Below are 26093 nucleotides of genomic sequence, written 5' to 3'. Positions count from 1 at the left end.
AGAGTATCCTCCAGTAACTTGAGAGATTTGTGTAAGGGATAAATTTTGTGTCCATATATGAGTGTCTAAGTGCCAGTTGGTAATTTAGCTGGGTGTGGAATTTTTTAAATAGAATTTATTTTTTAAGGAGCAGTTTCAAGTTACAGCAAAAATGAGCAAAGGATATGATTTCTCATATACCCCCTGCCTCTCCCCAGCTTCCCCCACTAGCTCCATCCCACACCAGATGATATGTGTGTTTACAGTCGATGTACCTACGTGGACACATCATCATCATCCAAAATCTAGTTTACCTTAGTGGTCACTCTTGGTGTATATTCTGTGGGTCTCAGCAAATGCATCACTGTGCAGATCCACCATTACAGTATCATGTGAAATAGTTCCACTGCCCTAAAAATCGCCTGTGCTCCAGCTGTTCATCCCTGTTTCCCCCTTCACCTTTGGTAGTACTGACCTTTTCTCCATGGCTTTGCCTTTCCCAGAACATCATATAGTTGGAATCACAAAATAGCACGTTGTGTTTGCTCACTTGGTATCATTCATCTAAGTTTGCTCCATTTCTTTTCATGGCTTGGTAGCTCTTTTTAAATTTTTTTTTCCTATGCTGAATGTTCTGTTGTGTGGATATAATACAGTTTATTTATCCATTCACCTACTGAAGGACGTCTTGTTGGTTGCTTCCAAGTTTTGGCAATTATGAATAAAGCTGCTATGCACATCCATGTGCAGAATTTTATGTGGGACATAAGTTTTCACCTTTGGGTAAAAGCCAAGGAGCATAATTGCTGGCTCACATGGTGAGAGTATGCTTAGTTTTGTAAGAAACCGCCAAATTTGCATTCCCACCAACAATGAGTGAGAATTGCAGTTGCTCACATTCTCTCCAGCACTTGGTGTTGTCAATGCATACTTCGGATTTTTACCTTTGTAATAGATACGTAGTGGCATCTCATTGTTTTGAGTTTGTATTTCTATGATGATATTTGATATAGAGGATTTTTTCATATGCTCATTTGCTATCTCTGTAACTTCTTTGGTGAGGTGTCTGTTAAGGTCTTTGGTCTTATTTTTTGAAAGTTGCTTTAATCAGATTGTTTTCTTATTGCTAAGTTTTAAGAGTTCTTTGTATATTATGGGTAACAGTACTTTATCAGATGTCTTTTGCAAATATATTCTTGTCTTTTCATTGTCTTGACAGTGTCTTTCACAGAACAGAAATTTTAAATTTTAATTAAGTCCAATTATCAATTATTTCCTTCATAGATTGTGCCTTTGATGTTGTATCTAAAAACTCAACATAATCAGGGTTATCTGAATTTCCTCCTTCTTTTAGGAGTTTTATAGTTTTTTATTTTACATATAGCCTGTGGTCAGTTTTGATTTCATTTTTGTGAAAGGTGTAAGGTCTGTGTCTAAACTGGTTTTTTTGCACGTGGATGTCCAGTCCCACCATCATTTGTTGAAAAGACCTGTCTTTTCTCCATTGTATTTATTGCCTTTGCTCATTTGTCAGAGATCAGTTTACTGTATTGATGGGGGTCTGTGCGCTGTCTGTTGTGTTCCATTGATCTGTTTGTCCATTCTGTCACCAGTACCACACTGTCTCGGTTAGTGTAGCTCTGTAGCAAGTCTTAAAGTCAGGTGGTGTCAGTCTTCCAACTTTGTCTGTCTTCAGTATCCTGTTTGCTGTTCTGTGTCTTTTGTCTCTCCGTACAAATTTTAGAATCAGTTTGCTGATATCCAGAAAATAACTTGCTGGGATTTTGATTGGAATTGCAAGTTGAGAAGAACTGACATCTTGACAATGTTGAGTCTTCCTTTCTCAGAACATGGAATATCTGTTCGTTTATATGGTTCTTTAATTTCTTTCATCACAGTTTTGTAGTTTGCCTCTAGATGCCTTTTATATGGGCTTTGTGGTGATGTCCCTTCTTTTCGTTTTTCATATTATTGATTTGCATCCTCTTTCTTTATCCCAGCTAGAGATTTATCAATTTTGATTTTTTCCAAGAACCAGTTTTTGATTTTGTTGTTTTTTTCTCTCAATTTCCTAATTTAAGTTTTGTTGATTTGTCTTCTAATTTTTATATCTTCCCCTCTGTTACTGTGCATTTAATTTTCTCTTTTTCTAGTTTTGTAAAATGGAAGCCTTGATTTTTGTTTTGTTTTGTTTTAGATCTTTTCTCTCTTCTAGTATTTGCATTCAGTGCTATAAGTTTCCCTTTAAGTTCTGCTTTCTCTGAATCCCACACATTTTGGTAAATTGTATTTTCATTTTCATTTAGTTCAAAATATTTTTTAATTTGCCTTGAAGTTTCTGCTTTGAATCGTATGTTTAGAAGTGTGTTGCTTAATCTCCAAGTATTTGGGGATATTCTAGCTATCTTTCTATTATTGAATCTAGTTTAATTTCATAGTGGTCTGAGAACACTTCTGTTCTTCTAAATTTGTTAAGATGTGTTTTATGGTTGAGAATGTGGTCTATCTTGGGAAGTGCTCCTGAGGAACTCAAGAAGGTGCATTGTGCTGCTGCTGTTGGGTGAAGCAGTCTTTACCCGTATGTTGTATCTAGTTTAATGACGGTGGTACTGGGCTCAACTGTGTTTACACTGATTTTCTGACTGCTGGATCTGTCCGCTTCTCACTGAGGTGTTGAAATGTCTCCAACAATAATAGTCGATTGACCTGTTTCTCCCTGTAGTTTGTATCAGTTTTCAATGTCAGCTAGTTTGATGCTCTGTTTCCAGGTGCATGCACACTAAGGGTTGTTATGTCTTCTTGGAGAACTGACACTTTCATCATTAGACAGTGCCTTTCTTTACCCCTGATTACCTTCCTTGCTTTCATGTCAGCGCTGGCTGAAATTAATATAGCCACTCCTGCTTTCTGTTGATCAGTGTTAGCACGGTATGTCTTTCTCCATCCCTTTATTTTTACTCTAAATGGAACTTTGTTTTTAAAGTGGACTTCTTGTGGACAACATACAGTATGGCCTTGTGTTTTGATTCACTATGGCAGTCTCTTTTTGTTGGGGTACTTAGGTGATTATTGGATTAATACCTGCCATGTTTGTTACTATTTTCTGTCTATTCATTGCCCTTGTTCTTTGTTTCTGTTTTTGTCTTCTGGTTTTTTTTTTTTTTTTTACCTTTTATGGCTTTGAATATTTTGCATGATTCAGTTTCTCCCTTTTCTTAGCATATCAATTATACACACACACACACACACACATATACACATACATATATATACTTTTTTTTTTGCCCTAAAGTTTGCAATATAAATTTATAACTCATCCAAAACACTTTCAAATAACATGGTAGTGCTTCATTGGTAGTGAGAATACATTATAACAACAAAGTATTACAATTCCTCCCCTCTAGTCTTTTGTATTATTGCTGTCTTTCACTTATACATAAACTGTAATCATCTTATATATTGTTGCTAATATTATTCTGAACAAAATGTTATCAGTTCAGTTAAAAATAAGAAAAAACAGTTTTATACTGCCTTCACTTACTTCATCTCTAATGTTCTTTATTTTATGTAGATCTGCCTTTCTGACTTACTATCATTTTACTTCTCTTTAAGTAATTTTATTGAACATTTTTGGAGCACAGATATGCTGGCAACAGATTTTCTCAATTTTTGTTTGTTTTGAGCAACTCTATTTCTCCCTTACTTTTGAAGGACGCTTTTTACAAAATACAAAATTCTAGGTTGTTTTATAATTTTTTCTGGACACTTTAAATATTTCTCTCCATTCTCTTTTTGCTCGCATGCTTTCTGAGAAGTAGGGCATAATTCGTAACTTTGCTCCTCCATAGTTAAGGTTTTTGGTTTTTTTGTTTGTTGATTTGTTTGTTTGTTTTTACTCTGGCATCTTCTGAGATTTTTTTCTTTATCTTTGATTGTTCTGCAGTTTGAATATGATAGGCCTATGTAGGTTTTGTTTGTTCGTTGTTTTGGCATTTATCCTGCTTGGTGTTCTCTGAGCTTCCTGTATCTGTGGTTTGGGGTCTGATGTTAATTTGGGGGAATTTGTCAGTCATCACTGCTTTAAATAGTTCTGTTCCTTTCGTATCTCTCTTGACACCCACATTATGCATATGTTAACACCTTTTGTTGTTGTCCCACAGTTTTTAGATACTCTGTTTCATTTTTTTCCTGTCTTTATCTTTTTCTCTTTAGTTTTCAGTTTGGTAATTTCTGTTGACATATCTTCAAGCTCAGAGATTCTTTCCTCAGCCAAGCCTAGTCTACTAATGAGTCTGTTAAAGTAAAGGCATTCTTCATTTCTGTTTTGGTGTTTTTGATCTCTGCCATGTCTTTTTGATTTTTTTATTTTGTTTTCCATTTCTCTGCTTATTACCCATTTGTTCTTGCTTTGTTGTCTACTTTTTTCACTAGAGCCTGTTGGAAGGTGGACATACTGAATAATATCCTCTGTACTTAGAAGGAACTTTGAGACCAAAATGTGAAGCGGGCATAAAGTGCAATTATGAAATTGACTGTAGGTGACTTACATCCAGGGAGGATCAGCCAGACAACTATCCAGAGGCATTCACAGCGGCACTCCATACTGCTGAAAAGGGTACAGGGGGACTTAAAGGGACCAAAGCTAAAAATAGAGTCTGACTACTAAGGGAGAAGCATGTCTGCATCAACGGGACCAGGGTCCCCCCCTCCCCATGTTCTCTCCACCTGCCCCCTCCATAATCTCATGACCATTAACCATGCGTCAGCAAAAGACATGCTTCCAGCCTTCATATCAGATGAAAGCAAGGGTAAAAATTGATAGGAAAGTTATTTGGCTTGGGTGCATTCCTGGTGAGTAGAATACAGCTCAGACAAGCAGAGGAGGGAGAGAGAACTGCGGGTCTAAATGAGCTGACAGCCTGGAGTCAGTGCAGTTCAGCGACGCAGGGCCCTTGGCATGCTGACAGCTCAGTATCACTGCCGTATCCGAGTCCGGTTCTGATACTTGCTCAGTCTCTTCAAACTGTGGTGTTTGCTTTTTAATATGCCTTGACATTTCCTCACGAAAGCCAGACAGGGTATGCTGAAAGGCAGACTTGGTATCCTGGGTAGAAGGAACTCTGGCTGATAACCCCTCAGTGGCGTGGTGGGGTGGTGTGGGAGGGCTGGTACACTGAGTACTTCTGTGATTAGGTCTCAGGCTTAGTGAGTCTCTGCCACTTAGCTGTAACCTTCACACGTGCTCCTCGGGGTCCCTCACCCCTTATGTGGTGCCGGGTGGTTAGGGGGCTGAGCTTTGAAATTCCTGTCACATAAGGGGACAGCTAGAGAGAGCTGGATGGAGTTGGGTCTGTCCCTTCCTGCAGGCCAGTTAGGCCCTGATACAGGAGTTTTTCTTGAGGGCAGGCCTTGTTAGGAACAGAATGCTTTGGTGTATTTCCCTTGTTGGAGGCAAGAGGGAGTTCTCTGATTTTCACATGAGAACCTGATAGGTAGAACTTCCAGAAACATGGAGACCCCCACCCCATGACTGGGTCCCCTCTCACACTTGTCCACACCCGATCCTCTAACATTGATCAGTTACCTTTTAGGTCTTCCTGCCCGTGTGCTGGCTCCCACAGAGGGTTCTGTTGCCCTGAGCTGTGAGTCACTGTATCTGCACGTCTGGTCTCCACTTTTGGGGCAGTGGTTTGCCTGGTCACTTGCCGTCTCTCACCAGTCTGAGTTGTTGATTTTTCAGCTTTTTCAGCTCTTATTAGGACAGAGTGATGACTTCCAGGCTCCTAACATGCTTCCCTGGAAATAGGAAGTTCTCTCTCTACGTTTATTTTAATTTTCAGGTGCTCTTGTTCCCATTTTATGACTGTTGATATCTTCCGTTTCCCTGAGGATACCAGTTCTTTGATTTAATCTTTGTAGCTCTTGGTTCATTTCATAAATAGCACACTGCTTGTTTCTGTCTTTCTCATACCACTGAGGGTTTGGTTGTTGTTTTCCTTACGTGACTATTTATTGATCATTGTCCATTCATACTTAAGAAGTACTTAAGAACTGTGGATTAATTGCGAATGGCTTACCTGTTCTTGAGTGGCCAGAAAAGATTGTTTCTGCCATGGTACTCATCTAAATGGGAAAGTCAGCTTTGTGGGGAGTGTGGCAATATGTGGGGCCTGATAAGTCTTGTCTAGGATTCAGGGACAGGGGCATGAGTGTTAGGCTGAGAGTACACCAAATGCGAAAGTCAGCTGCCCTTTCCTTGTCTGTTTAGTGCGGAAGGGATCCTGACACTTGGTGTATAGTTCCAGTAGATCTTGATTGGACCCTCTGTTTTCACATCTGCTTTTGCATTTTTAATATCCCCATCCACTGTAAGCCTAGGGATGTTCCAGGGGTGCTTCAGATAGATTTTTCTCCGTCCAGTCTGTGTCTTTATCATTATCTGTGAGCAGCTGCCTACTGAGTTCAGTGTATGCAGACATGCTGGGTGACACTGGAGGAGAATGGCTCTTAGTCAAGGCCATGTCTTGCTGTTTTTAATCTGTGATCTACAGTGGACAATCTTGCATAGACCAATTGACCATGTATCTCCTTTTTCATTTAACTTTTTAGAATTGTAAATATAGCATAGGTACAGAAATTTGTTTTTTAAAAAATGCACATCTTAATGTAAGGACAAGGAGAGAGCACTTTGCAGGTAACCCAGTTCTCCTCCACCCAGGGGAGCACCACTGTTCTGAGTTCATGGTAAAAAGTCCTTTGTTTTGTTTATATTCTGGCTATACTTAGAGTGAATTTTGATTCATATAGTAAGTATTTTTCAGCATTCCGCAGATATTGAGTGATTGTGTTTTCATTTATATTTTATTCAAAATAGTTGAATTTTCATTATGATTTTGTGTTTAAACCATAGATTTTTAGAAGACTGTTAATTTTCAAATACTGGGATGTTTCCAAATATTTTGTTATTTCTAGTTTAATTCTGATTTAGTCAGAAAACATACTTGGTATGATTTCAAGTTATTTTAAGTGTATTGAGAATTTGTATTATGAGTAGCATATGGTGTCTCTGGGTTAACGTCCCATGTGAACTTGGAAAAGATGTATATTTTGTCATGGTTGGATTAGTGTTCCATAAACACTGTCTCAACTAAATGTACTTGGCTGTTTGTGATGTTCAGATCTTTTATATCCTTTCTGATACTCCAACCCACTTGTTATATCAACTCCTGGGAGAGAAGAGTTCATATCTCAATGTTATTATGAGCGTGTCAATTTTTCTTGTCAGTTCTGTCAGTTTTGCCATATGTATTTCAGTATTCTAGAATTAGGTTCATACACATTTTAGATTGTTACGGCTTCTTGATTAATTGACCTTTTATCATTTTGTAATGTCCTTTTTGATCTTTGATAACTTTGTACTGAATTTGTCTGGTGTTAATAATTACCTCTTACATTTTTATGTGGTCTCTTAATAGATACAAGAACTATTTAGGGTTAATGTAATTATCTAAAGGTATTTTTGCTCGGTATAGTGTTCTAAATTCACTGGTAGGGTTTTGTTTGGTTTTTGTTCTTTTCAGCAGCAGGTTAAACATTTATTCCGCTGTTTTCTGCCTTACGTTGTTTCTTTTTTTTTTTTTTTTTAACACCTTCATTGTGTGATTCCTGTATAATACACTACATATATTTGAGAGGAACAACTTGATGAGTTTTGATAAATGTATATACCGATGAAACCACCAGCATAATCAAGATAACTAACATATCCACCACTCCCCAAGAGGTGCAAGTTTCGAATTCCCAATTTATTCCTTCCCACCCTCTTTATCCCCTGGTAACCATAAGTTTGTTCTCTATGTCTATGAGTTTGTTTTGTAGCTAAGTTCATTTGTATCCTTTTTTTTTTTCTTTTAGATTCCACATATATGTGATAATCATATTTCTTTCTCTCTCTGACTCAGAATGACAGTCTCTGGGTCCATCCATGTTGCTACAAATGGCATTATTTTATTCTTTTTTTTTATGGCTGAATAATAGTCCATTGTGTGTATACATATCACATTTTCCTTATCCAATCATCTGTCAGTGGACATTTGGGTTGTTTCTGTGTCTTTGCTGTTATAAATACTGCTGCTGTGAACACTGGGGTACATGTGTCTTTTTGAATTATATTTTCCTCTGGATAAATGCCCAGGAGTGCGATTGCTGAATCATACGGTAAGTCTGTATTTAGTTTTTTGAGGAATCTCCATGCTGTCCTCTGTAGTGGCTGCATCAGTTTGTATTCCCACCAGCAGTGTAGGAGGGATCCTTTCTGTCCACACCCTCTCCAGTGTTTATCGTTTGTGGGCTTGTTAATGATGGTCATTCTGACGGGTGTGAGGTGGTGCCTCATTGTACTTTGATTCTCTAACAATTAGTGATATTGAGCATCTTTTCACATGCTTGTTGGCCATCTGGATGTCTTCTTTAAAGAAATGTCTGTTTAGGTCTTTTGTCCATTTTTTGTTTTTTTGATATTTGTTTGTTTTTTTGATATTAAGCTGTATGAGCTGTTGTATGTTTTGGAAATTAGTCCCTTGTTGGTAGCATTATTTGCAAATATTTTCTCCCATTCTGTAGGTTGTCTTCATTTTGTTGATGATATCCTTAGCTATGCAAAAGCTTTTAAGTTTAATTAGATCCCATTTGTTAATTTTTTGCTTTTATTTCCATTACTGTAGGAGCTGCCTCAAAAAAATACTGCTGTGGTTTATATCAGGACTGTTCTGCCTATGTTTTCCTCCAGGAGTTTTATAGTATGTGGTCTTATATTTAGGTCTTTAGTCCATTTTGAGTTTATTTTTGTATATGGTGTTGGATAATCGTCTAATTTTAGTGTTTACAGGCAGCTGTCCCTTCTTCCCAGCACCACTTGTTGAAGACACTGTCTTTTCTCCATTGTGTGTTCTTGCCTCCTTTGTCATAGGTTAATTGACCATGAGTGTGCAGGTTTATTTCTGGACTTCCTTTCCTTTCCCATTGATCCATGTCTGTGTGTGTGTCAGTACCATACTATTTTGATTACTTCAGTTTTATAGTATAGTGTGAAGTCAGGGAGTGTTATTCCCCCAGCTTTGTTCTCCTTTTTCAAGACTGTTTTGAGTCTATTGGTAGTCTTTTATGTTTCCATACAAATTTTAACATTTTTTTTGTTCCAGCTCTGTGAAAAAGGTCATCGGTAACTTGATAGGGATTGCATTGAATTTGTTTATTGCCTCGAGTAATATGGCCATTTTAACGATACTGATTCTTTCAATCTAAGAACACTATATCTTTTCCATCTGTTTATGTCATTTTCAATTTCTTTCATCAGTGTCGTATACTTTCGGAGTATAGGTCCTTTGCCTCCTTGGGTACTTTTATTTCTAGGTATTTTATTCTTTTTGGTGTGATGATAAATGGTATTGTTTCCTTATTTTCTTTTTCTGCTATTGTTAGTGTATAGAAATGCAACTCATTTCTGTATATTAGTTTTGTATCCTGCAACTTTACCAAATTCATTGATGAGCTCTAGTGGTTTTCTGGTTATTTCTCTAGGGTTTACTATGGATAGTATCCGTTTTATCTATGAACAGTGACAGTTTTTCTCGGTCGTTCCTGATTTGGATTCCCTTTGTTTCTTTTTCTTCTCTGATGGCTATGGCTAGGACTTCCAAAATTCTGTTGAATAAAAGTGGCAAGAGAGGGCATCCTTGTCTTGTTCCTGATCTTAGAGGAAATGCTTTCAGCTATTCTCCATTAAGTATGATGTTAGCTGTGGGTTTGTCATATATGGCCTTTATTATGTTGAGGTGTGTTCCGTCTGTGCCCACTTTCTGGAGAGTTTTTATCATAAATGGATGTTGTGTTTTATCAAAAGCTTTTTCTGCATCTATTGAGATAATCATATAGTTTTTATTCTTCAATTTGTTAATGTGGTATATATTACATTGGTTTGCAGATACTGAAAATTCCTTCCAGTTTTGGGATAAATCGCACTTGGTGATTTGTATGATCCTTTTAATGGATTGTTGGAGTTGATTTGCTAGTATTTTCTTGAGGATTTTTGCATCTATATTCATAAGTGATACTGGCCTGTAATTTTCTCTTTTTTTGTGATATCCTTTTCTGGTTTTGGTATCAGGGTGATGGTGACCTCATAGAATGAGTTTGGAAATGTTCCTTCCTCTGCAATTTTTTGGAATAGTTTTGGAAGGATAGGCGTTAACTCTTCTCTAAATGTTTGGTAGAACTCGCCTGTGAAGCCATCTGGTTCTGGACTTCTGTTTGTTGGGAGTTTTTAAATTACTGATTCAATTTCAGTACTAGCAGTTGGTATATTCATATTTTCTATTGTTTCTTCCCAATTCAGTCTTGGCAGATTGTAACTTTCTAAGAAATTGTCCATTTCTTCTAGTTTGTCCTTTTTGTTGGCGTATAGTTGCTCATAGTAGCCTCTTACGGCCCCTTGTATTTCTGTGGTGTCGGTTGTGACTTCTTTTTCATTTATGATTTTATTAATTTGGGCCCTCTGTTTCTTGATGATTCTGACTAAAGGTTTATCAATTTTGTTTATCTTTTCAAAAGAATCAGCTTTTCGTTTCATTGATTTTTTTGTTTTTTTAGCCTCTTTCATTTATTTCTGCTGTGATCTTTATGATTTCTTTTCTTCTACTAACTTTGTGTTTTGTTTGTTCTTCTTTCTCTAGCTGCTTTAGGTGTAAGATTAGGTGGTTTATTTTAGATTTTTTGTTTCCAAGATAGTCTTGTGTTGCTATGCACTTCCCTCTTAGAACTGCTTTTGCTGCGTCCCAGAGGTTTCGTGTCGTGTGTTCATTTTCACTTGTCTCAAGGTATTTTTTGATTTCTTCCGTGATCCACTGGTCCTTTAGTAGCCTATTGTTTAGCCTCCACGTGTTTGCAGTTTCTGCAGTTTTTTTCTTGTAGTTGATTTCTAACCTCATAGCATTGCGGTCAGAAGAGATGCTTGGTATGGTTTCAATTTTCTTTTTCTTTTTCTCTTTTCTTTTTCATTTTTCAGTTTTATGAGGTAGAATTGTTACAGTTTGACTGCACATATACAATATATTGTATGTAAATACATGTACACAATATGCTGCACATACTTTTTTAAATTTACGTGTATGTACTGTTCATTGTTTCTAAGAACATTTAGAGCTTTAGCTTTTTAAATTTACATAGTTATCAAAGGAATAAAGCCAACCACAAAATAAGAATTAATTCAAAAAGATACATACACCCCCCCTATTAACAGCAACATTGCTTATAATTGTCCAGATATGGAAGCATCCCAAGTGCATATCAATAGATGAATGGATACAGAAGATGCAGCATACATATGTAATGGAATACAGCTCACCCATAAGAAACAAGGATGTTTTGCCATTTGTGGCTCTTCATTCACTTTTTTTCCCCCACTTCAAAAACCAGAATTTTATAACTGGCATAAACATTTCCATTGTTCAAAAACAGCAAAATACCTAGAAATAAACTTAACCAAGGAGATTAACCTATACTCTGAAAACTGTAAAGAACTGATGAAGAAAATTGAAGATGATACAAAGAAATGGAAAGATATCTTGTGCCCTTGGATTGGAAGAATCAACATTATCAAAATGGCCGCACTACCCAAAGCATCTACAGATCCAATGCAGCCCCTGCCAAGGTACTCACAACATTCTTCACAGAACTAGAACCAACAATTCCAAAATTTACATGGAACCATAAAAGACCCCGAACTGCCAAAGCACTCTTTTGTAGGTCTTGTTTTGTTTGTTTGTTTTGTTTTTTGCTTTTGCCTCTTTCTGTTCTCTTTTCTTCTGGTTTGGTGACTAGAGAGGTTCCTTTAGCGTCTGTTGTAAAGCTGGCTTGGTGGTGCTGAGGTCTTGTAGCTTTTGTTTATCTGTGAAGTGTTGGTGTCTCCCTCAGGTCTGAACGAGAGCCCTGCTGGGCGGAGGGTTCTGGGCTGCAGGTTCTTCCCTTTGATCACTGTGTGTACCGAGCCGCTCCCTTCTGGCCTGCAGAGTTTCTGCTGAAAAATCAGCTGATAGCCGTATGGGAGCTCCCTTACATGCTGTTTGTTGCTTTTCTCTTGCTGATTTTAGTATTTTCTCCGTGTTCTTAGTTTCTGTCAGTTTGATGGCTGTGAGCCTCGGTGTGTCCCTCTTTGGGCTGATCCTGGGTGGAGCTCTCTGTGCTTCCTGGACTTGGGTGACTGTTCCTTTCCCGAGTTGGGGAAGTTTTCCAGTTATTGTCTCTCCAGAACTTTTCTCAGGTCCTTTTTGTCTTCTCTTTCTGGGACCCCTATAGTGTATTAGTGCGTTCATGTCCCAGAGTGCTCTGAAACTGTCGTCATTTCGTTTCATTCTTTTCTTCTTTTCTCTGGTCTGCTGTAGTGATTTCCGCTAATCTGTCTTCCAGCTCACTGATCCGTTCTCCTGCCTCGTTTAGTCCATTCTTGGCTCTCTCTAGTGTGTCATACATTTCAGTAAAGGTATTCTTCACCTCTGGGCGTTTTTTATATTTCCCAACTCTCTGCTAGAAACTTTGCTCTGTGCGTCTGTACTCCTCGAGTTCTCTGAACATCTTCGTCATCATTGCTCTAAACTCTTTCTCAGATAAACTGCCTATCTCCTCATCACTTATTTCTTCTTCTGGGATTATATCTTGTGCCTTGGCCTGGAAGATATTCCTTTGCAGTCTCATGTTGTCTAGTTTTTTATATGTAGTTTTGTGTGGCTTAGTTATGTTTCTCAAACTTGGAGAGGTAGCCTTCTGTGGGAGACGTCCTGTTAGTCCCAGCAGTGCACTCCTCTTTTGTCACCTAAGGGCCAGGGCCCAGCTAGCCCATGGCAGAATCTGGCCTGCGTTTGCTGATTCCTTCCACAGGCTTTCGGATTGTTGTTTTCTGGTATCTGCCCCCTGGTGGATGAGGCTGGACTAGAGGCTTTTGCAGGTTTCCTGGCAGGAGGCCTTGGTGCCTGCCCACTGCTGGGTGGAGCTTGGTCCTGGCCCTCTGGTGGCTGGGGCGTGCCCAGAGGCAGCTGTGAACTTTGCTGTTGGGTGAGGCAGAGATCCTACCCAGTTTGTTGTTTGGCCTGAGGTTTCCCAGCACTTAAGCCTACAGGCTGCTGGGTGGGGCTAGCTCTTGGTGCTGATGATCCAAGCAAGATGCCAGCCTCCAGGAAAGCTCATGTAGATGAACACTCCCGAACATCCACCAGCTTTTATGTCCCTAGGGTGAGCCACAGGGAGGTAAGGAGCCGCCCCCTCCCTCCCCAGGGGCAGGCTCGGAAACCAGCAGGCAGGTCTGGCCTAGGCTCCTTTGAAGCCACTGCCTCTGCCCTTGGACCTGGATTCCCTGTGTGCTGTGCTTCCCAAGAGGATGAAGTCTCTGTTTCCGCCGTCTGTGGGCTCCTGGAGTTAAGCCCCACTGGCCTTCAGGACCAGATGTTCTGGGGCCTCTTCCTCCTCCCAGTGCCGGGACCCCGGGCTGGGGAGCCTCGCGTGGGGCTCACAGCTCTCCCCCCTGTGGGGGTCCTCTGCCACTTCATTGTTCTTCTAGCGTGAGGGTCGCCCTCCCGGGGGCCTGGGTCCCGAATACATCGTGAGCACATCCCTTCTGCCGTCCTGCGGAGGCTCTGTTCCCAGTTGAAGAAGGGCTTTTTCTCTAGGTTCTAGTGGTTTTTTCCCGATGATCGTTTAGCAGTGACTTGTGGTTCTGTTGCCGTCGCGAGGAGCGGCGAGCTTGTGGTCCTGCCACTCGACCGTCTTGACCAGCTCGCCTGGCTTACATCCTTTCTGACAGTCAATCTAGAGCCAGTGTTTTCTTTGTTTTCTAACTTTGATGTGTCTTCTATTCTTTGCCTGCTTAAAAAATGCTTTCTTTGTCACTGGTTTTCAGAAATTTGGAGTATGCCTTGGCGTGATCTTTTCCTTTGTTTTGTATCTTTGGCTCCTGTGAGGTTACTGGCTCTGTGTCTGTGTACTTGTCAGATCTGGAAAACTTCCTGCCGTAATTTTTGTCAGACCTTTTTCTTTCTTCACCCCCTGTCCTCTCTTTCGTGGAGTCCATTTTCTTTATGTTAGGCCGGTTGATAGGTGTCCCGCAGGTCGCTGAGGCTGGCCGTTACCCCAGGTTTTTCCTGTGTGTTCCATTTTGGATATGTTGTTTTGTAATGTCCCACGTTTACTGACCTTTCAATCTGTGGGGTCTGATCTGCTGTTAATCACGCCCAGCGCCTTTTTATTTTTCCATCTTGGATCATGTATTCTTCAGCAGTTTTCTTTCTTTCTTTTTTTTCCCTTTCATTTTCCTGTTTTGAGTGTTTGTGTCTTCTTTTAAGTATTTGAGTGTATTCGTTACGGTGGTTTTGACATTTTTGCCTGTAATTACATCACTTTGGATAACCCACTTGGTCTGCCGCTTTTCCGTAGGTCTCCTCATTTTAGTTGGGGCACTGGACATTTGGGATGTGGTGTGGAGCGTCTTAGTGAATATTGGAGTTTGTTTTGGCAAGCAGGTGCCAGGATGGGTCTGTAGCAGCTTTTACACTCAGGGCTACTTCAGCCTCCTTGCTAGGGGGTCATCTTTTTATGGTCTTTACTGATTGCCCCATATGTTCAAGGAGGTAGCTAGATGGACTTTGAACTGTCTTGCCTTTGCAGTTTAGTATCCTGCCAGAGACGTAGGACCTGCCACCCCACCCCTTCCAGGTGTTTGGAGCCCCTCTGAGGTCTTCCTTTCCAGCACTCAGTTCCATGACTCCCAGTTACCTCACCCTCCCCAGCGCCAGTCTGACTCTCTGTGTAGCAGAACCACAGTGTTTCTGGCTTCTCCGTGTACTGCCGTCCACAGGTTGTCCTTGGGTTGCACTCGGGTGGTTCAGGGCCCCTGCAGGGGCTTTCTGCTCCCGGGTCCCACAGCCCGGAGCTGCTGTTGTCCTGATTTCTGATTTCTGGGTCCGGATTGTTGATACCTTTTGTCCTGTGTCCTGATCGCCTGCAGCCGGAGACAAGTGCTGTACCTCTCAGTGCTTTGGCGCGAGGATTGTCGCGCTCATTGTTGTAGTTTCTGTCCACGCGACTCTGAGTTTGCTCTGGGGCTGGTGTGGGGAGGTGAGCTGCTTGCTCTTCCCAGAGCGCCTGGTGTCTCCTTTCTAACAGTTAAGTAAACACGTGGTTTTCTTACGTGTTGGCTGTGTGTGGGTTTGGTTTTTTTGTTTTAATTTCATGATTTATATAGCAGTTTTTCACAAGTTAACGTTTTTCTGAACTTGAACTACTTTTTAATCCAGTTTTCATTGACTTGTACTCCCCTCTTTTTCAGGCCATGCTGGTGTGTCTGCAAGCATGATGAAGAAACGGACATCCCACAAGTAAGCAGCTCTGAAACGGGCCTTGGTCAGACAGCAGGTTGTGGCCTTGGGTTATGTGGGACACGAGGCCTTCCGTGGGAGGCCCTCTCGCCCCACGAGGGGGCAGCTGGCCTCACGTCCATGCAGCCTGACTGCGCACTGAGAGTGGTGTGTGACTTGATCCCTGTCCGTCTCCTTCTCCCTGGCCTCTGCTAAGTGTGCCTGTGTCTGTCCTTCAGCTTTTAAAAGCCTCTGGCCCTTGGTTTCCCCTCCAGCTTTATGGGACGTAGGCAGATGGACGCGCAGGTGTGGTAGGGGGGCTGGTGTGTGGTGAGCGCCTCCTGCCGCTCTCCCGGGAAGGGCTGCTTGCTCTCGGCATGCAGGTTCCTCTCCAGGTCTTGGATCCACTCTTGGGCCAGGAGTTCCTTTTGGACAGAAACCATAGCTCCTGCTTGGGGGCCTGACTAGCAGACTGCCAGGGACACTCACTTCTTTATAAGATTTTCAAATGAATGAGGAGCTTGTAATTTAGAGAAAGCTTATGTATGTTGAAAGATAATTTTAAGTAACAGTGTTATAAGTCCTAAATTCTATAGGTGCTAGAGTACAGGAGCAGCCTTCTTCTTCCTTGAAATCTTGTTTTGTGTATAGCGTTATGTCCAAAAAGAAAACTGAGATGCTACCTTAAACGCAGTGCCCACTGTGTTACGTTTAATAGATCTTCCAAGTACCCGCCAGTGCTGGTGGCAGCTACCGCACCATGGAAACCTCTCGAACAAGCCAGTTCTGATGACGAGCTTTGATCACAGATTGTTAAACGTGGAAGAGACCTTCCTTGACCCCGGCACCCCCTGTGGCCCTCATCGTAGCAGTTACTCCAAATCACTCATCTTGAAAGGCTTGTGCCTCTTGTCACCGCCCTGTAGTGGTCAGAGAGAGAGAGCCCTCTGGGCTGTTGTGGAAAGCCAGGATGCATAAGCGTGCTCGTCAGTAATTGTTGGTGACTAAACCAAACATGCCTCCACTGAAGTGAATACTTGGATACTTAAAATGTAAATATTTGTGATACTCAGTTTTTAAAAAATCACTTGGAAAGTAAAAACGTGAGGATAATGCAGATGTGCTCTTGTGTCCCTGAGGTTTGATAAAGTGCTGCTCAGATTCATTCATTGGCCCATCAGCTTCACAGTTCTGCCATGCCCAGTGACCTGGTAATTTACGTAATATGCCTCTGCTCATTAACATACTATTACCATAACTGGTAAACCATCTTTGGGCACGAATAGAAGGTAATGAAAAAACTTAAATACAGTGGGGAATAAAAGCAAATTACACACTAACTTTGTAGTATCAGAACCATTCTTCTTTTTTCCCTGAAGCACAAGAAATAAACACCTACCTGTTCAGTTTTTGGAGTTCTTATGTGCACCCGCTGTAAAGGGATTTCTCATCCTGTGTGTCCCATGACGCGGGAACTGGGTCCCGTGCTTTAATAGGAGGTGTGCTTGGCTCGCTTGAAGAGCAGTAGCCGTCTTGAGCAGAGCAAAGGGGAGAAGTTGAAATGAAAAGTTACCAATCATATTTTTCTAGTTTTTCTGAACTCAGTGCATCTTTGAAGGTGGGTGGGATGGAGAAAACTGAGACAGAAGTCTCTGCGTTTCACAAATGATGGCTGTCGAGGTCGTCTCTGGGGGGTTCGGCGGAGAGGTGTCTGGGGGAGGCTGGCTGTGGAGGGGGGCGGGCAGCCCCCAGGCTGTAGGGCTTCACCAGGTTTCTTCGTCTCCCTGGTGCTCGGTTTAACTCACGCCTCCAGTCACAGCATTGGACTAGAACAGTGAGGTTTCAGTGTTTTCAGTGTAGGATCCTTTCTACGAATGGAAGGGTTACAGAAGGCGGGCATAGGGAGGCGGAGCTGGAGGCCCCCTTCCTCGCCGGCGTCCACGTGGCTCTCCGGGGAGTGAGGTGCTCGGACTCCTCTCGCTTCCCGTGTTGGTACGAGGAGACTGAGCAAGAATAACTCCACGTGCGGAGCCTCTGCTTGCTGGAGTCACAGGAACGCCCAGAAGACAAGGGCTGTTGGAGCCGTCGTCCCGAGAGCAGCCCCTCCTGCCCCACAGGTGCTCAGGGACTCGGGTAGTTGGGTCTGGAGCGCTTGGAGCAGTGCCTGCACACTCAGAACCGGTAACGTGGCTGGGTCTCGTTCCTGTTTTTAAAGTAGGGGCGAACTTCTGTGCTTCCTGTGGCCAGGCTCCCTGGCGCGTTCTGGGACAAGCTGGTGGACGAGCCTTTCCTGGCTTCCCAGCAGGCGGTTTGGGAAATGCGTGTGCGCTCAGAGTACATCTTGAAGGGAAGTGTGTTTGGGGGCATCTGAGGTGAATTTAGCCGTAGTGATTTTTGGTTTCAGTTTTCAAATGTAAATCCAGCTCTTCCTCCGTGGACAGATTTACACTTGAGGGTACCGCTGGAAGGTGTGACTGGGCTTCGCTGGGTATTTCCCACTAAACGTTCTTTTAGAAAATGGATCAGGAACGATTAAACACTGAATTGTATTTCCAGGGCTGTTTTCCTTCTCATTTTGTAAAACACAAATACTAGTCACTCACCAAGACGGTCACTTCACTTCTTTTCTTGTCCCTGGTGTGGTCTCAGTCAGTATTCCTGGCATCCTTGTCCAGTCGGGACCATGAACCCCTCTGCACAGGGAGGCTGAGTACTTTGTCTGAGGTCATGCGTCTGAGAAGTGACTAAGCTAGGATTCAGAAACAGGACAGTCCGATTCTAGAACCGTATTAACTGCTACATCATGTTTCCTAAACTGCCTGTTTTGTTGTCTCATGTCTGAAAAATGTGTCATTTCAGTCATAAACACACAGACTAGATGACAATTAGAGCAAGCATCTGAGTGAACCACGGTATTGACAGCCTGAAACTGGTCAGGTGTTCGGGACCTTGCAGTCGCTTGGCCAGTGCCTCTACTCTTCTCACCAGTGGCAGTGGCTAGCGCTCTGGAAGAGCCTTGAAGCGTCTGGATGTTTGCCGTGGACACCCCTGGTCTCTGCGGGGCGCGCAGTGTGTAGAGAGAATGATGAAAGAAGCCATAGTGATGTGGATGGAAGACTTGACTTTCTCCATCCTGTTTTTCCGTTGTCAGTTTAAGCTGGGATTGACCGCATCAGCTGCAGAACTGTTCCCAAGCAGCAGGGACCAGAGCGGCAGTTTTTTCCTCTCTGCTTGCTGATACACACCTTGCGAAAAAGACCGTTATTTTGACTTAATAAATTCTTTTGAAATCTGCTGGAGCACCGAGTAAGGGAACTGCTGTTGTATCACAGTCCTAAATGGACCAAGGAAACGGTGTCAGTAATTAATTCATACACCAGACTGCATAGTGTGTGACAGGCCTTTACTGTTCATAGTTGAAAGTTTAACTTAAGTATGGTGCCTTTAAAAACGGGCTGTCAAAATATGGTGCTTCTACACTGATGAGGAGTAGTGGCAGTTTGTCATTAAGACAGTCTAGATAAAAAATAAAAGGTCTTTCAGTACAAATTCTTGTTCTAAATTGAAATAGATTGATTTACAATATTATGTAAGTTTTAAATGTACAACATAGTGATTCACAATTTTTAAAGATTTTTATTGCATTCCCCTTATAATTGTTATAAAATGTTAGCGACATTCCCTGTGCTGCACAGTGTATCTTTGTGGTTTATTTTATACAGTCATTTGTGCCTCTTAATCTCCTGCCCCTGTCTTGCCCCTGTGCCTCCTCTCTCCCTACTGGGAACTACTAGTTTGTTCTCAGGAATTCTTTCCTTGATGACAAAATAATTGAAATGCTACTTTCGGAACTTACTTAAGGTATTGAGCAACGTCCAGAGATGTTTCGCGCACTCTCAGTTTGCCTTTTTGGGAACGTGGGTGGGTAGAAACCAATGGTGGTTCTGGCTCAGCTCTGCTACCCGCGGTGTGGAGCCCGGGTCGGCAGCACCTGGGAGCTTGTTTAAGAAGTCTGGTCCCTCTCCAGACCTGCTGAATGGCACCCAGAGTCTGGCGCAGGACTTGGGGTATCTCTTTTCAGAAGCGCGCCTGGTGATTTCTGTGCATGCCACAGTTGGAGAAGCGCTGGTCTAAACCCTTATCAGAGCGGGTATCTTAAAGCACATCAGACGACTGACTCATTGTAGGGAAGTTAGTACTCCCAAGTACAACGAGGAAGGGCAGTTGGGTGCCGGGTAGTTAGTCACATTTACTCTCCCTTGAAGCTGCAAAGAAAGCCATTTATAGCTTCTGGAGAATAAGGAGCGGGGAAAGCGACTGTAGATGTTCAAGTCTGGTTTCTCGACTTGTATCCTTGAACTGTGTGGATCTTGACGCGGCCCAGCCTTTCACGTGCACTTGGCTGTGAGTCCGTACGTCCTGAGTTGGGCGAAGTGTCTTGGTGCTTGTTCACAGTGTTGCTGTCTGTTTACTGACTACCTGGTAAATGATAGTTAAGGATGTTTTTGACTCTTTCCCAAGAAAATACAAGAGATTGAGGCTGTTAAAAATAATGTATTCAGGGAGAGCATAAAGCAGAATCACCACATTCAAGGAACTCATTTTAAATTTTTGAAAATTGCTTTAAATTTCTGATCCCACATTTGTATTTGTGCTGCTCTTAGATTGAACTGTCTAGAGATGGCCAAAGTGTGTTTATGTTCTTTTTGTATGCCTTCCAGTAATCCGACGTGTTCCTGTTACTTGCTTTTACAGATACTATATCAACTCCTATAACTAAACTTTAATTTTGATTAACGTTCTTCTTACTGACTTTTTAATCTTACTGAATTAGTACTTAGAATTTAAAATGTAAGAATTTGTTTGATATATAATTTTCAACTCTTCCAGTGTGGGAAGTTTTAAGTAGACACGAGCAGGGTGGTATATAACAAATCCTGGCTCCGTCAGCTGCAGCAGTTACTAGAGTTCTGCTGAAAGGGAAGATGCTCTCGGTGTGTTACTTGTTATTTAGGAAAGTTCTAAACCTCCAAGTAGATGTGAGCTGGAAGAACTTAAATCAGTTTATCAACAACTTATGTATTTCCATACTCTCAATAGTAATATTTAATATTTTAATTTATTTTAATGTTTAAAAATACTTTGAAAAGTAAACCTGGCTGCAGGCCATTCCAGCAGCTTGGGCGCGCAAGACCGAGTGATTAGAAAGCCTGACTGATGGTTTTTAAAGAAGTATGTTGCTCTGATCACTGTTCTTGTTTTCAGTATTCGTTGAGGCATTCGTTCATTCATTCTCTGTTGCCTCTACCTTTCAGTCAAATTAAGTTGTTTATTAAATAAACTGAGCAGAAATGGTTCTGTGTTAGATCTTATTTAATTATTTTAGAACTAGTGAAATGATGCTCTAAAAAGTAGAATTACCCTTAACAAAAAAAAGACAACAGAAATAAAATTTGTAATTGATAACACTAATATGTATAAATTGTTTTTATGTGTAATTTCTTATAGAATTAGGACATCCATTTTATTAATTTAAGAGTAATTAAAAATTGTGTTTTATCTGCCTATAAAAGTAAAATACTTAAGTCATAGAAACTTGAAAGCTCAGGTAAATTCATAAGAAGACAGCTTAATTATTTCTAGTGCCATCATCCAGAGATTACAGCTGTTAATAATTCAGTGTACATTTTTAAAATTCTTTTAGTACATATCTGTATGGATAGTTGTGTGTTTAGAATTTTTTGCATCGTATTTTCTACATTTGTTATTAAAATGTCTTTTTTCTGTGATTTTAATAGCTATATAGTTATTTCATCATATAGATATACTGTTAATTATTGAATCATTGGGACCTGTTGAACATTTTTTTATTTTCAGTTTCCCTTGGTATGAACACTGCTCAGAACATCATTGTAGCTGTAGCTTTGTGCATGTCCGTTGCTTTTTTCTGATAAATTCCTAGACGTGGGATCACTGGGACAACGGATTGCCAAACTATTCACTACGGGGATTGTATTTATTCTGTAAGCAGACAGAAAATAACACCTCACCATAATTTACATTAAATTTGCAGTTTTTGTTACTGATATAGAAAGATCATCCTGTCAGCAAACCAGAACACTGAGACATCTCTGCAGGATACATAGCAAATGGAAAAAGAACAATTCTTAAGTAGAGACATCTTTTAAAAAAAAAAGATACACAGCAGATGGGAATAGATTTACATAAAAACTAAGCTGAACTGAGGAATGCTCATCCACTTTTAGATGAAAAGGAAGACGTCGAAAAAGAATATTCAGACTAGACCCCTAGAGTCTGTCCAGGTTGGAGACGGCAGAGGCTGGCTGCGGACACCTGAATCGTTCCAGGTGAGAAACCAGCTCCATTGGTCAGTAGGCGCTCGCCTCACCTCCCCTGCCTTGAGGTTGCTGCTTACTCTCAGCTGCCCTGCAGTTCCTTGGGTCCTGGCTGCTTCATCAGAACCTGTGCTTAATGCTCAGACGCCAGGGACCCCGACTTGGCCTGAAGAAATAAATTTCAGCTACAGATACCATTTAGTCCTCTCTTGCATCTAAAACATGGACACCAAGAACCATCAAGCACCCAAGGAACACTGACAGTACCAAAGAAAGTCACACACAGAACAGGAGAGCCAACCAGGACCAGCCAGCGTGAAGGAAACTGCCACTCAGATGGCAGCAGACTCAGCAAAGACAAGGCTGAGCCCATGGGGTTCATAAGGAATCAGGCAAGGAAGCAGAAATTACCTTCAGATACCAGAAGACATGTCCGTTAAAAAGAAAGACCATTCAAGACAAGATAAAGATATCAGTTTATGGAAATTAAAAATATTATAGAAGATATTCAATATATAGGTTGAAATTCAAGCCTATGTGTTTTACCTAATTCAAGAGAAATTGGTCAGAGGAGCTCTTGGAGATGGATGGACAGCATGAGAGGGGAGGTGAGTCATGGAGGGCGGATCTGGAGGTGCTGCACTGACCTAAGCTTCAGAAAGGGGATGGAGGGTGAAGATGATCAAGAGTAAATATGGAAGATAATTTTACGCAGCGTTCTTTAGATTGACCAAGTGCTAGAAACACGTGCCACAAGTCCTGGTGACATTTCAGAGTCCAAGAACAAAGAACATTCTAAAAGCAACATGAAGAGGAAGACAGGTGCCCTCCAGGAGCAAGGATCAGACTGACGTCTGGTATGTTTCCCTGGAAGATAGAAAGAAGACAGTGAAAATACCTTTTCTAATAAAAGTACTGAGGAGAGAAGAGGTTCTGAGCCTGCCTAGTATAGCTAGGCAGTTCAAGGATGAAAACAAAATTTTAAAAATCTGAGACTTGCAGAATTTAGAGTTTGCGTTTATGAACCCTCTCTGACTCACCAGAGGATACATCTGGAAAGACCAAATACACGTGAGGAAAATAAAAATGAAAATGTTGCAGAAAACAACAAAAATCCTTCCTTGCTTACTTCTAAATAAGCACTGCTGAAAAAAATTATTTTTAGGATAGTAGCAAGATGAAAACTAACAATTTGGAGCAAAGACTAAATTTAAATTTCATCAGTGTGATGAAAAGTGGCCGGGAAGGAGGCAGGGGCTACTCAGTGTGCTAAGGTGTTTGTTTTTAAAAATGTTTTTCTTCTTTTACTAAGAACTTTTGTTTATTTTTAGCCTTGCTTGGGCTGGGGAAGAGAAAGTATAGGTTTTGATTAATTGTAGACTTTAATAGGAAAATGTAAGTTTAGGTAGAATATTTAGAAAGCTAGGGGTAACTGCTCTAAGACTAGAAGTAAGACCTATAGCTTCCATTAGAAGATTTGTTTGATGCAAAGAAACCTCACTCATCCGAGCTGTTTAAGTAAAAGAAAGGGGTGAAGAAAACGAAGCACTGCAAACACATAGCAGAATGTTACAACAGACCAGGCATATCATTTACCACAGCAAGGGTTAATGATTAAAATTCCCTTAAAGAAAATAGGGAGTTAAAATTCATGCAAAAAAGAAGGATCATGTTTCCTTAGAACTAAAGGATACAGGAGCCACTTTGAAAATGGATGCTTGCTGGACAGGTTTGAGTCCCTTGTAAAGTTCAGGAGAGGAAGGAGAGCCTCGGGCGCTACCGCTGGAGGTGACCAGGATGAAAACTGCTAGTTTTCAAAGGTGGTGAGTAAAGGGAGCATTGCGCATCTCCTTCAGAAGCGACTGCTGGTCACGGGGAATGCCACTGCTGAGTGTGAGGGATGTGACTGAACTGCAGAACCGCTGCCCTGAGGCTGCCAGGTGCCCTTGTTTCTGTTTTGGCTAAGTGTATATTGGTTTTGTTGAGAATCACGGCAGCGGAAAATGCCGTGCCTCTGAACCTAGATTTAGGACCGCTTATGTTTGTAGTCGGTGGTTTCCAGAGAAGCAGCACCAGTGGAGTGTGCACAGAGGGAGGTGGAGCTCCCTTTCGCTGGGAGGAGAGCGCGTTCTCCGACACCTTCGGCTGGTTGGATGAGGCCCAGCTGCACCACTGAGGGCAGACCGTTGACTTACATGTTAACTTCACGTAGGAAAATGCCACCACAGAAAACACCTGATGTCTGACTGGCTGCCCGAGCACTGAGGCCCAGCCAGGTTGGCGCATCAAAATTCACCACCACGCTGGTGAGATGCTGTATTTGCTTATAGTTTTGGTAGTGATGATGGAATGTCTGTGTGAATCACAGAGTGGTGCATCTGACTGAATTCTCCCTTCAGTGAGTTTTGGGAACCAACCTCTCTGCCTTTGCTGTGAAGAACGCCTAGTCCTGTACGCAGGGTGAGTCACAGGGACTTCTGTGTAAAGATCAAAGGAAGATGGGCAGTTGTCTGGTTGAAGGAAAACGTAATGCTGGGGAAGACTCCCAGATGCTGAAGGAGAAACGTAACCACCGTCTCAGTCGTTCCACACAGAGGCCAGTCAGCGTAATGGGCATGTTCTCAGGAGTTACGGAGCGGTCGTGAGCTTCACTTCCTTTCGGATTTGAGTATCATTAATAGTTTTCAAGTTGACAGTCTTTTTGCTCTCCACTGAGTTTTACATTGCAGTCTTTTTAAATTAATTGATTCTAATTTACTTGTTTTCTGTTGTTAGGAGTTAGTTCCTTGCTGTGAACAGGATGGAATTCAGCTCTTGTTCTCCCCTTTCTCTTTCTGTCTGATGTAAGGTGGTTCCAAGTAATACTGTTTGTTCAGTGAGTTCTTGTACTTCACGTATTCTTTCCTCGCCCTTTTCAGAGTGGTGGTAGAACTCCGTTGCCAGAGCAGATAGCAGATGCACACTGTTCTATTTCTCTTGTCCCCGTGTTTGTTCTGCACCAAGAAATCCTCATTTCTTACTATCGGTCCTGTGCTGAAATTTCTCCAAGTGTTCCTTGATTATCTGAAATTATCCTGTACAGTCATCCCTTGGTATCTGAGGGGGGCTGGTTCCAGGACCCCCCCCCCCAAGACCAAAATCTGAGGATGCTCAAGTCCCTTCTATAAAATGGCGTAGCATTTGTGCATCACCCCAGTGCATCCTCCCATACGCTTTAAAGCATCTGTAGATTAGTCGTAATACCTTATACAGTCTAGTTACTATGTACAGTTGTAAATACAGTGTAAATGATACGTAAGTGGTTGCCTGCCTGCCGCAAATTCAGATTTTGCTTTTTGGAACTTTCTGAAATATTTCTATCCACTGTTGGTCGGTTCAGTCGGAAGATGTGGAACCTGTGGGTGTGGATGCTGACTGTCACCTTCAGAAAGCACGTGTGAGAACAGTACCCCCGAGTTCTTACATGTTTGCAGTTCCGTCTGTGTCCTTTCTCTTGGAGGTCAGGATAGAATTCTTGGCTGATGATGACCCTCGGCTCACACCCTCTTCCCTGAGAACCTCGGTGGGCGCTCCGTTGCCTGGTGGCACGGTGGCACTGTCACACTGTGACTTTCTTCTGCTTCCGCGTGGTGTGGTCTTCCGCTTGGATGCCCAGGAGATGCTGTTTTCTTTAAAGCCCGTTTGTTTCACCAGAATGTCTCAGTGTCAGTAGTTCTGGGTCATTTTCCCAGGGGTGCGATTGTACCTTTAAGTCTTTTATTTCAGTGTGGTTTTCCTGAATTATTTTAGTATTCTTTCTGTTCCTTTGACTTTAATTTTTGGGTTATTCTGTTACACAGAAGTTGGAATTTCCTCTTTCCCCATCTGTCTCCTTGCTTCATCGTCCGTTTTCCTTACATGCCCCACAGGGTCAGTTTCTTAAACGTTCCTCTAGTGTAGTCTTCACTTCTGAGAGGTTTGAAGTTGCTTGCTCCCGGCTGTCTGCTGCTGCTGCTGTCCTCTCATGTCTGGGCTCTTCTCTTTCTGGTGTAAGCCTCTCTCTCACGGCCCCTGCTGTGTATGTAGCGTTAGGTGATAGTTTCCATCTACCTCTTGGGTATGTTTTTGGGGTCTGCCTCCACTGCCCACAGTGCTACCCCGAGTCTCTCCTGAGACTCCAGCTCGTGAGGACAGTGAGCCTGTTCCAGGACGGCCAGGCTCGAAGCCGTCCTGTCTTCCCGTGGCGCGCTTAACAGTAACAGCTTTTCTGCGTGGGCTCCTCTGTGATTCGTTCTGAGGTCTGCTCTCTTTGGGCCCTGCCCCGTAAGCACCTGAACCTCATCCTTCCTGAACCTGTGGCCCCGCCCTGCTCATGGTGTCA

General features: G+C 41.9%; 1 protein-coding gene across 6 annotated transcripts in view; it reads left to right on the top strand.

Annotated features, from left to right (window-relative positions):
* Positions 1-26093, top strand: part of SPIN1 (spindlin 1) — a 91868-nt gene that overhangs the window by 25972 nt on the left and 39803 nt on the right. For all 6 annotated transcript variants that reach the window (XR_004316422.1, XR_004316421.1, XM_032471021.1 and 3 more), the window contains one exon: positions 15350-15398. Coding sequence is in view for 4 of the 6 variants with exons in the window: in XM_032471021.1 (XP_032326912.1) it covers positions 15350-15398 (49 nt within the window). In the remaining 2 variants the exon portion in view is untranslated. The remainder of the gene's footprint in view (positions 1-15349; positions 15399-26093) is intronic.

Source organism: Camelus ferus, chromosome 31, assembly GCF_009834535.1.
Source record: "Camelus ferus isolate YT-003-E chromosome 31, BCGSAC_Cfer_1.0, whole genome shotgun sequence".
Lineage (NCBI taxonomy): Eukaryota > Metazoa > Chordata > Mammalia > Artiodactyla > Camelidae > Camelus > Camelus ferus.
The sequence above is the reverse complement of the archived record's forward strand: the minus strand, read 5'-3'. Positions and strand labels throughout refer to the sequence as shown.